At 39.5% G+C, this 12,167-nt stretch overlaps 2 protein-coding genes across 3 annotated transcripts in view; both read right to left on the bottom strand.

Moving 5' to 3' along the window:
* LOC102199301 (focal adhesion kinase 1) overlaps positions 1–5,275 on the bottom strand; it is a 62,044-nt gene extending 56,769 nt beyond the window's left edge. The window contains exon 1 of one of the 2 annotated variants that reach the window (XM_005744426.1): positions 5,029–5,275. Coding sequence is in view for 1 of the 2 variants with exons in the window: in XM_005744420.1 (XP_005744477.1) it covers positions 3,333–3,369 (37 nt within the window). In the remaining variant the exon portion in view is untranslated. Of the gene's footprint in view, positions 1–3,332; positions 3,424–5,028 lie in introns of those variants that run through there. The other variant, XM_005744420.1, reaches the window with a different exon arrangement.
* A 2,580-nt stretch (positions 5,276–7,855) lies between these two features.
* Positions 7,856–11,942, bottom strand: LOC102199023 (protein NDRG1). Its single transcript, XM_005744418.1, has 12 exons — positions 11,791–11,942; positions 11,365–11,470; positions 10,941–11,061; positions 10,747–10,809; positions 10,596–10,656; positions 10,301–10,387; positions 10,075–10,131; positions 9,719–9,885; positions 9,437–9,536; positions 9,265–9,300; positions 9,135–9,186; positions 7,856–8,839 (listed from the first exon to the last, which is right to left on the bottom strand). Exons 1-12 carry the CDS (start codon positions 11,839–11,841, stop codon positions 8,613–8,615), a joined length of 1,128 nt encoding a protein of 375 aa, XP_005744475.1. The 5' UTR covers positions 11,842–11,942; the 3' UTR covers positions 7,856–8,612.
* Positions 11,943–12,167: the final 225 nt, after the last annotated feature.

Here is a 12,167-nt window from a genome sequence, read left to right as displayed (position 1 = left end):
AGATTTATAGTTTCTTTCGTTTATAAGCCATTTTATGGCTCTACCTCAGTGTGCAGTACACTGCCCCAAAGTTAACATTTATAAACACATTAACCCAAACCACAGCAGCACCGGGGTCTAGCAGAACCTTCTCATCTTAGAATACTTTCAGGAACTGAGAAAAAGGGATTAGTTACCCAAAACGTTTGATCTAATATATGTATTACATAAAATACCTCCCAATCCATTTATTCTATTAAAAAAAATACTGTCTAGCATTAAATAGACCTATGAGCCAAGAACCTTCACAGCCAAGGTGACCGATCACAGATGACTATATCAAACCTAGTTTCAAAACACTTGAGGTTCATTTCATTTTCTTACACAAGCTTATAAGCGGAAACATTAATCTGTAATGTCAATGGCATACCTTTTTTAATCTCTTCTATAAATACATATTTGCTAATCATCTCACACCTTTTTATACAAGTCAGTGTGAGGTGAAGGACTTGACTTTTGACATATTATAACATAGCAGTCTGGACTGATTCTGGACTGAACACAGATATGGATATTAACTGACTCATGTAATTCTTTCTAAAATGTTCAGTTTGATTTCCCATTTAGTCTTTGCCATTTCAGTCTAATACTGCACATGTTTGCAAGACATCCTGATGGCATAGAGTCATGTGAAAGTTTTCACAGTGAAAAAAATAAATACATCCCATGAATCAGTAGTTTGTACCATGTTACTTCAGTTCATTTGAGGTTGATTGGCATTTGCTTATTTATTTGCATTTGTTTACAGCTCTAAGCTTTGCAACACCTTAATTCTTTTCTTTTTCAGCCATTGTTATAGATTTGGTGTTGTGTTAGGGATCATTGTCCTTTTGCATGACCCAGTTTCAGGCAAGCTTCAGGTGTCAGTCAGGCAACCTCACATTTGACTTCAGAATACTTTGATATACAGAGGAGCTCACGCTCAACTCAATGACTGCAAGATGTCCAGGTGCTGTGGCCGCCATCATCACGACTCCACCATCTTGATGACAGTTGCTATGAAGTGTTTGCTCTAGAATGGTGTGTTTCTGTTTCGCCAAACATGGTGCTGTGCACTATGGCCAAACATCTACAGAAGTCTTGTAGTTTGCACAGATGCAACTTTGCAAACCGAAGCTGTGCTGCCATGTTCTTTTTAGTGAGAAGTGGCTTTCTGCTGGCAACCCTTTGAAACAGGCCATACTTGTTCAGCAAACTGAGAACTACCCAACTATGGCAAAAAAAAAGAAAGAAATGAAAAATCATGATCATAATCACTTTGTTAATAATGATATGATAGATAATGGATTTTGGAATAACGTAACTGTTAAACTTTTTTTGTCTGTGAAAATATCTTCACAGTGGACCTTCTTGAATTTGAAAAATATTCATGTGGATTGATCTAAACCTGCCGCAGTGAGTCTGAGTTTAGATGGGGGCAAAAGCCACAGCTGTACAGGAAAGGAATGTGTTGTATTTACAACAAAACAAATGTACGACTGCAAAACAGAACGCAGAAGAAACAGGAATTTTATCTTCATTATAATTATTCTTGTTTGTATAATGTTAGGAAGGCAAAACTGTAATTGAAAAATAATTATCTAAATAATTACCTATTAATTACCTAAAGAAAAGCGCTGTCAGATACAGGCGAGAGTCAGATGCACTGCGTATACATTTCCTTAGAAGAGGTTTTAAAACTATGAAAGCTAAACAGCAAAATTATGTTAGAATGAGGCCCTGAAATTGATTTGAACGTCTCACAGGCAGTCAGTGCTGACCGACATGGAATAACTTAAGCAAAACAGTGAGCTGTGGATGCAAATAAGGGCAGACTGATGGTGACACACGAGCGCTCGCTTCCAGTCATACAGTCACTGATCTTTCAAGACAGCCTCCTTCTGTATTACCTGAAAATATGGCAACAACTTCAACAAACCAACTGTAACACTGTCCTCCAAGATTTGTAGCAGAAATTAAACGTCTATATGGCTACAGTTAAGTATATTGTATATCCTATGACCTCATGTTTAATCTGTCACTTTACAAACTTGGAAAGTTTATGGATAGCTGCTTCAGCTAAGGAAGCGTTTAAAGCAAAAGCTACTTTTTATTTGTGATTGTAAGCGTGAAAAATATGACACAAGCCATCAGGTATCTTAGTTATAGTTATTGGCGCAATAGCAGAAAACATGGCCTGGGGCACAGGATGGGTGTTGGAGCTCGAAGTGTCCTGGAATTCAATGCAGCACAATAAAGTAACCACATTTAAGGCAAGACATGAGACAACACAACTTAACTGAGATCATAAGCTGGAGTTTTATATCCTTTATAGATTCTACGGGTGTGTTTGTGTTTTATATGTAAGCTAATATTGCAGAAACAAACACACTGAATTCCCTTTTTTCTATAGGCGTAGGGACAATCTGATTTTCAGCTATAAAGGCAATATGAAAAACTGTTCAGCTACTTACAGTCCTCTGAACAAGAAAAAAGGGACATTTGATAACTGTGGGCAGTTGTTGTACAAAACAAGAAATCTGATGTTTAACTCTTTGCGGTGCAAGTATAACCAAATGTGGCTGAACAAAGAAGACTACAAGCTTGGACTCCAATATGCTTTTTAAACCACCTTAAAACGCTGTCTGTATGAATAAAGACTTAGATACAGTTTTAACTTAGGAAAAGTTGGTTAGGATTTAAAAAAGAAAAGAAAAGTCAGGGTTACATGTGATCATCTCGCTAAGAGTTAAACCTACTCCTGTTTAGCTTTTGGATTTCATTGACATAGGTGCCAGTTCCTCTAAACTATGAGAGCAACGTTTAGGAACTATAATCACAGCAGTCTTTGTTATAACCGAACGTCAAGCTGAGGGGGTTTCAGAGTTGTTCCCAAGAAAAGTTTAAATACGCTTCGTGCAGACAGGACAGCGCACAGTCACGCTATGATTCATAAGTTACGTCGATTCAGCAAAATAAGAAAAAGATTTTTTAATTTAGGCTTAAAGCTACAAACAAACAGATCTCTGCCACTTAATCTAAAAAAAATGAGAAGGAACCAACCAGGTTTAACAAATAAAACACAATGGGCCGACACCTTATCAGTCCCCTAATCTTGTTTGTTTGTGTTCCACTCTTTACCTGTCTGTGAGGTTTTTCACATGCAACTGCTTGCACAGCAGTGCACAGAACAAATTCCTTTCCAGCTTTCTGCCTGCCAGACCCTCTCTATCTGCCTCGCACAGAGCACACACCGATCCAATCAACGGCAAGAAGATTCACAAAGCCATCAGTATAACCGCACACATACATACCTCCATTGGTGCAACCCAGGAAATCCCAGAACTGCATGTTGGCAGTCAGTACGCAGAGGCCCGGTTCACCGCTAAATCATGAATGTCTGTGCGTTCCTCTCCTCTCTCTCTGCACTTCCTAGTTGTACTGTATGCTGTCACTTATAGGAGAGTGAAAACACCCGCCCACTGAATGTTTAGGACTGACACACCTGGGGGGCTGAGTTTCATTTCCAAACTGTTGCCTCCTCCTTCTAAATGCTTGATTCTCATTCTTTCCCCAACTAACTCTCCCATCATATCCCACCATTCTGCCTGTCGAATTTGTGAGACCCATCATCACTAAAGAAAGGGATAAGGGAAAAAAATCAATCCAATATCCGAATTGTTGTTTCCCCATTCATGCATCTTCATCTCAGTGGAAGTAACAAGAGAAAAGGTGAGGAGACCAAGCAGCAGACACGGAAACAAAGCCATTCCTTTCCCTTTCAAGCATCACTTCTACAAATAAAAACTCATGCACGATCATCACGTGTGCACAATTTTTCAGAATAATGAAAAATGTGCTTGATATGCAGTCAAAAACAGAGAAGTGAAAAACATCAACTGCTGCACTGGTGGGATGTGCACTCGAGCAAACGTTAATGAGTGCTTTAATAGTATCTACACAGAAAGGCATCCGCTGGAAGGGAAATTGTACCAGAAACTGACATTTCTTGATAATTCACTAAGAAAAAAAAAAGTGGTCATATCCCTTTTTCAGGAGAGAAGTATATTCCATGTCAAGCATGGTTATTTTGTCCATGATCAGATCATAATATCTGCGAACACACTTTGGTTTCCTGACCCAGTGGTTTTTGCTGCTAGAGGATGTTTGCAGGGATGTGATCTGGGGTAACAGCCACATAAAGGCAGGAAACAAGACGGCAAAGCATCAGGAAAACAGACATCTGTAGGAGACAAATCAGGGCAGCTTGGATTTAAAAAAAACCCTGAAATCAAAAAAAGCAAATAACTGACAAACCTTCAACCACAGAGCTGCTGGGCACTAAGCTGTGAACCAGGTTTAATTCTGTCAGGTTTACCATTACGCATAGATTTCTGTTTAATCCCATCAAGCACGCTCACGAATGATTTGTGGCCCTAAAAAACACACAAAAAACCCCACAGGATCTGCTCAAATATTAATCCATTTCAATCGGCCTAGTTCAGTGATCAGTGTGCAATATTGAGGTTGACAAGGCAGCAAACAGCCCCCAAAACACTTGAGACATTCAGGTTTAAGTAAAGGCTGTCTCCCCCTTTTGTCTCCAAACCATTGCCTGCAAAAGATAAGTCTCAGTGTGAGCCACTCACTGCTCAACAAAACACAGCTGTTTTGCAAAGGCGTTGTTACTCCGCATGACAGAAATCCTGCCTGGTTTGGACCTTTGCACCCACCGGAGAAACACAGAGGGGTGGTTTCGGCCACTGCACCACTGTCTGTCTGTTAGGAATACAAATTACTCCGCCGTGTATAAAACGACTTGTAATTCACATCAGCTAATTCACTCTAAACCTTCATGCCAGCTCCTAAAAACACACCCACACCTAAGTGCATTGTCGTTAACCCCCATTGTCTGTGTGTGTGTATGTTACCCCCCTTTAATGCTAAGCTAGCTAAGCTAACCCAGGGCTATTCCCACTCAGTTCGCCCCCAAGAGGGATCAATACTCACCCGCTTCAGCCCTGGAGCCCGACCGCACCTACTTTCCGTAACCGGACACCTTATCCAGCCAGCGCGTCTGAATTTTATTAGCACATCCACTGATAATAGAAACCGGCTAGATGGATGTCTCTGTGCTCCAGGTCCCTCTTCCCTGTCTGTTTTTGTCCACAACAGCGCCGTGCCCGGTAGTCGGTGTCCACTGACGCTAGCTGTTAGCACTGCTGCTGCCTCTGCTGCTGCTGCTGCTGGAGGAGCCTGATCCTTTACAACATGGCTGCAGCTGGCAGGGCTCATTGACAGGAGGAGAGGGGCCCTACGTGTCCACGCCTGCATCAAGGGACCCCAAATCTTTCTGCATATGAGATCCAGATTTTGGAGAACTACACTATCCCCCTATTTATTTTGTCACATGAAGAAAAATGGCACAGGAGAGTAAAACCGCCTTATATTGTACACTAATCTTGGGGTCTTAAAAATCCACACATTTAACATACTATGGTGGTATTTTATTGTTTTACGTATTGATGACCAGTTAAAAAGGACGTTCTGTAGTGCCGTGAAGGGAAATCTATTTTGAGCGCATATATTTTTGCCATATTAAGGAGAAAACACATTATGTTCTGAGGTTTTGATTCTTTCTTGCAGTTGGTTCTAGTTAATAGGGCATCCAAACAATAGCACTTCATGAAATTACTGTATATATGGTTGCTGACAGGCTCTAAATTATACATAAACATTAGAAATCAAACACTGAGTCCTCGCTAAATCTGGCTAAAGTATGTGCACACATTGAAGTACACCATTATTTGATTTTAAGATTTAAGAGGTGCATGTGTCTGTGTGTGTGTCGGGAGGGACTGTCAGAGCAGGATGAAGTAAGGCTGTCATTGCCACTATCAAACTGCAACACCGTTTGTCTGTAACCATGCGTCTTTGCTTCTTCACTGAATAAACAGATGTACAGTGAGTTTCACAAATGTATGTCAGTGCTGATGAAAGCTTTAAGTGTTTTGTATTTTCATAGTGGAACACACTACACAGAGGAACAGTAAAATAAAGGACACAGCGAACCTACAGCTGTGCTAGAGCTCATGTTTAAATTAAATCTTAAGAGATTTATGTCATACATTATTCATCATTGCTTTATGATGTAAGGCAAACAAAAGAGGTCTTGAAATAAAGACCCCCCCCCCCCCCACACACACACACACACACACAATTATTGACTTTGATGCTGGCTGCTTTGTTTTCCTCTAACTGTGTATCTCCACTGTCTCGCAGGCAAAGCCCAAAACAATCCATCTACTCACACAGCTCTCCCCTCCTCACACACAGTCCCACCTACACATCTACTACATTCATGCATGCAGCCAGCTTATGCCCATGCAAACACACATTCATGCAGACACATTCTGAATACAGAGATTATTTTTATCCACGCACACGTGTGATGCAAATTATGATGCAAGAGACGGTGACACTTGGATTAACTCACAATGCCGTGATTACGTGGCAGCGCAGCCCACGTATGCACGTCACACACCTTGGCATCTACTGGGACAAAAACATTGTGCTTAATCTAAAAGGAATCGTAAGAAGGTTAAGGCTTTGTATAACACATACATTTCTGCAGTGGCCAAATAAATGCATTTATATTGTATAAAATATTTGGCTTGTAAAATAATGACTGGCAGTTGTTTGAATAGAAATACATTTCATTACAATTTGTTACCAGATTTTAAAGGGTTATTTAAAAAGAATCACATTTAAAACTGTGTCCAATTCTTTCCAGCTTCCCCTCTTATTCACTTTAGCTTCGCTATTTTTCCTTGGCACATAATTTCTTGTGTAAACAATAAAAAATACCCCCCCCCCAAAAAAAAAACAAAAAAACAAAACAAAAAACAACACAACAAAACAAAGAAAACAAAACAAAAACAAAAACCAAGCCATAACACTGAGATTGAAGAGTAATGTTAAAACCCAAGTATGTGATGAAGGATGACTCTATGTGACTGATTTCAATGCAGCTCTTTTAGACAGTCTGTTAGGATTATGTGTGGCTGCATAAACCTGAGTGGTGCCTGACTGCAGATGATATCAGAGTAAAAGAGGAGGTACAGGCTTCCATCTAGTGGTACATTTGAAGAAGCGCTATATAAAATATAAAATGAGTTTTTAGGATTTATTACAACCTTATAAATATCTTGTTATTAAGCTGAATCACAGAAAAGACACATTTGGCATCAAAGGCATTCTTTTTTGTAACACATGCAATTTAAAATCCCCCCCAGTGTCTTTTTGTACTTAAATAGAGCAGTTTAGGTACCTAGAATTGCACATAGACAGTATTATCAGATTCTTGGTGAGGGATTTAAAAAGTACAAAATAAATCTTGTCAAAGTACTTGTCAAAACTCGCCGTGTAACTCGAGCTCAGACTGGATGTTTGTGACTCAGTTGTGTTATCACAAAAGTCACTAGGCTCACTTCTTTCTGTTTCCACACTCTCAGCTTTTTGCAGGCACAAACTTGTGACGTTCAGATTCAACCACCATGATTAATCAGATTTCAAGCTGCATTTTTTTAGTAGTAGTCAAAGAGCAGTAAATAGGATTATAGTAACAGTTACCCTGAAATGCAACTGATGCTGTGAACAGTGATTCTTTACATAAATGGTCGACAGAGTGCAATATTTTATCAGTAATTGTATTGATTGTTGGTATCTGGCTGTACTTATTTCTGTTTTTGTATTTAGGGATTTCAATGTAATATTTTATAGTGTGCTTAGAGAAATAATTATTCACTGACACCACAAAAATGTTTAAATTGTGCTTTAATATTATAAATATAAAGTGCTGAACAAATATAAAGTGCTTTAAATTTTGAACTTAATGTAAAACTTCTCACTAAAGCGTAAGCATTTTGTGAACTACAGTGAATATTCATGGTATTTTCCAATAGTTAATAATACACTGCTGTCATACCTGCATATAATTAACATACATTCCTGGTAATAAACATGCAACTGTTGCACCAGTTAATCCATATTTCTACATCTTTATTATCTCTATAGTGAATACACTTCAAGTTTTAGTGAATACATTCAGATTGTATGAACCTCTCATGCATTGTATTTGATAATAAATATCAGTAAATAAGGAACTCTTATCCAAACCAAGGACGCCTGCAGCAGAAATTGTGGTAAAAGGTCAGTCAGAGACATGAATAGAGACAGAGTGAAATGGATGAAGGTAAAGAAAGAGAAATTGAAGGACAAAGAGACATGTAATAATAGTTCAGTGCAGTATACAGAGAAAGAGGCTTAGGAAATGAAAATGAAGTATGAGTGACTAGGAAAAGAGTAGAGTAGTGAAGGTTTAAGAACATACAGAGTGGAAATTTGAGAGAGAATGGGGGGATGGAGAAAGTCACACGGAAGCATATCCTGTGGCCTTTCAGGCAGAGATAGTGCAAATGAAAGGGCATAATTGGAAGATGATGGCCAGAGATGGGAAAGTTAAGAAGACTGTGAGATACACCTGGGTAGTTATGATGAGGTAAAAGTGCATGAGGCTTAGAAGTGCCTGTGCTCTAGCATGCCACTTCGGTGGTCTTTGAGACACTCTGGTTCACACTGGAAATACTATCCATGGAAACATCGGTGTGAGAGCGCACACGCTTCTCATCGTTGCTGTGTGAACTTATTTGGCTACGTTGCAGCTCGTTGGTATGTGCTCGGCTTCGCGGGCCATCCAAGGACATAAGACTTGAACTGGATGTTGTCCGTGAGCGAAGTCTGGTCATGCTGGCACTGGACACTGTAGAGGAAGAAGAGCAGAGTCCTTTTATTATACTGTTTGAGCCTTTCAGTGAGCAGTAGTCTCATCCCCCCACACACACACATTCAGAGGTGGTTCTTATTAATAAATTGAGATTTCAGGAAAGTATGAATTAATTTTTTGCTCATTGCTATTTCAGAACATTGCCTTGACCTATATAAAATCCAGCTAGTAAATTAGTGACTTAATGAAATAAAGACCATCACGAACAGGGAATTGAGATATTGAATTAAATGCTGTCATCATTAATGGTTGGCGGTTCATTATCACTTACAATATCCCATGCCCTGGATGAAATATTTGAAGGCTTCAATCACTTTGGCTGGCTGTGGAGAGAGAGATCATAACTATTAGGAGAGAATTTGCATTATTCTCAAAGCAGCCAGTAAAATGTGTTTTCACACCTGATTCACTTGAGGAAGCCCTCCACAGTCCGACATCTAGAGGAGGACGAATGAGAAAGAAATATGCACGATTCACTCTAAGGTTATGAACTTATCAGCACCACAGTTTTAAATAAAATACATCAGATATTGGAAGTCTGTTTATTTTTGAGTCAACCAGTTCTCCAGTTACCTTAAGCAGTGTGGTTTTGGTGGGGTTGAGCTTAGAGTTGCAGTCCACCACAGCTTCCACAGCTGGAGAATTATCGCCTACAATGAGCAGAGTGGAGCACCTACACACCAACAGGAAGATGAAACAGTCAGAGAGACTAAACATATGGTTGGGATTGACTTGGCCTGTTGCAAAGATGCAAGCCTGTGATGGGCAAACGACAGAATTAAAAAAGAGGTGATTTTGTAGAAGGGTCATTAAATAAGTAAAAGATTCTGTATGAAGACAAATGGTTTTACTAACTTGAGAGTCCTGACGTTGATGTTTCCTCCAGGAACGGGTCTTTCCACCTCAAGAGCGTTGCGGTGGTTGTAGGAGCGGAAGAACTGATTGACATTGGCCTGGTTCATTGTTGTTGTGATGCGGTGGCGGTATGTGGCGATGAGGTCGTGATTGGTCAGGATTTCATCCTATAAGTCGGAGACAGATGTTCTGTATTTAGCAGTTGCTGTGTATATATCTTAAATCATCTTCATATTTTAATTTAAATAAATATATTTAATATATATTATGTATTACTTCATCTTATGATGAGCATTTCAGTTTTTCTTCTGAGGCTAACTAAAATTAAACACTGTAGAAAAGGCTTGACAACTTGCCTTTCCAAACAAGTGTGCGATGATAGTGTCTGGTAGAGTCTGGGTCCATCCAGTGAGCTGTAACACAGTTTCACCAGGTGAAGCGACCTTCATTTAGTAATCTTTAATGCATTGACATTAGGGCTGTTTAAGAACAATTGAAAAAGGGAACAATGAAAAAATGTTTCATTGCAGCCGGTGTAAAAATGAATCAAATTTAGGTTGTATCTGACTACATATTGTCTACCTTGGTTGCAAAAGTATCCATTAAGCCTTCAGCACTGGGGTTGATATTGATCAGAACCAATCCATCCACCAAATCAGGGTGATTCAGCTGCATGCACAGATGAAAAGATCTGACTCTGTTAGTCTACATCAGCCACAAAAGAATTTGAAGTACTCCCAACATCTCCGATTCAAGACATGTCTAACTGTATCTTTGTAACTTGACTCGAAGAGCAAAGATCCGCATAGAGAAGCCCAGAAGATCAACAACAAAAATGGCTTTATGCTTTATTTATTTTTAAAAGATTCAGACTCACAGCAAATCTAGCCAGGATGTATGCTCCCGCTCCCACTCCCAAACCAATTACACTACGCAACCTGCAAAACACACAGCCAAAGATTAACTGGTCCAGATTTAAATCAGAGGTGAATCCAAGTAAACTCTAAGGAGTGTCAGGTCTGTCTTACCCAAAGTGTTTGAGGACAGAAGGCAGTGCTTCAGACAGTTGGTCCATGGTAGGGTAGGTGTTACTGAGGGGTCAAAAGTCAGTTTTCCCATCAGCATTCACGGGATCTCATATCAAATAATTTTGCAATCCCATCATTAATTCTTAAAATACACATGTGGTGTGAGAAATGGGTAACAAAGACCACCTACTAACCCAGCAGGCAGAGTTTTGGCTGCCTCATGCTGTCCTGGGGCTTCAACGTGACAAACAGGAAAATGTCTGATGATTTCGTACATGTCCTGATGGTTGAACAGAGTCTCAAAACAGGACTTGTCTGCGGCAAGAAAACACAAAAATGGAACTGTTAAGCAGTAAACATTTTAAATATAAGAAAAAATAAGAAGACAAGTAAACAATTTGTAGACACTTTAGAAAGTGTGAAACAGGCCCTTACATGATAAAGCCAACATGCTGTGGTCCAGATACAAAAATAGATTAGAAATGGAAACATGTTTGGACATCATTGCTCCAGGGATTTCCACCTTTATTTATTTCTGTCCTTTGGTATTTAGATCTATTCTATTTATTTAGAGGATATAGAGATCACAAAAACTGTATTGCTGGGGCTGCTACTTACGGTTCAGTCCAACATCATGAAAGGTCAGGATGGCAGGGTGATTTCCCTTTAGTGTCCCGGTCATGATACAATGGACATTCCCATACTGAGTCTCTACATGCTCCTCCTGAAACAAAGATGCATCAAAGAAGAGTCCAAATCTGGAACTAGTATTCTGTATAAGTTACCCACAAATTAAAACATGTTAAATATAGCCAGGATCTCCTCAAAGTGCTTTACTAGTATAGCCTAAAAGCATATGATATCAATATAAAAGTCATTAAATTTGCACTGCAATCGCAACAGATTTACCCCTAGCCTCCTAAAACCCGAGCTCTTGTTTTGGCATGCATGGGATGCAACAGATCTATGTTGAGCAGAATGAGGTATAATTTGCAGAAAAGCAAACAGGGTCTCAAGAAGTTGAAATTTCTCTATGATACTCACAGTGATTTGGGGGTTGAAGACAGAGTCACAGTCATTCTCCTCCAGAACCATGGCTGCTGTTGCAGAGGAACGTCCCTTAAACTCTTTATAATTTTTTTCTTTTTCCTTGTTAGTATATCTGGATATTTCTGTAGTCAGATACCATGTGAGAGTTGGAGCTCTTTGTGACACACTGTGTGTTTGAGCTGGTTTTTATATCCTCTGACTCTGATCTGTTTTTAAGCCCTGACCGCAACCTGGTTCACACGCGACCGAGTGGACCTTCCTTTTTTAATCTGACCTCAGGCTGCTGTGCTTCCACAGAACCAGCACAGGATTTGTACAAGGAATTATCCCCAACAGTTGCCCTGCAAAATCAAAACTTATCTTATCTTTAA

This window comes from Pundamilia nyererei, unplaced genomic scaffold (assembly GCF_000239375.1).
Source record: "Pundamilia nyererei isolate P.nyererei 1_Seehausen unplaced genomic scaffold, PunNye1.0 scaffold00144, whole genome shotgun sequence".
NCBI lineage: Eukaryota > Metazoa > Chordata > Actinopteri > Cichliformes > Cichlidae > Pundamilia > Pundamilia nyererei.
The sequence above is the reverse complement of the archived record's forward strand: the minus strand, read 5'-3'. Positions and strand labels throughout refer to the sequence as shown.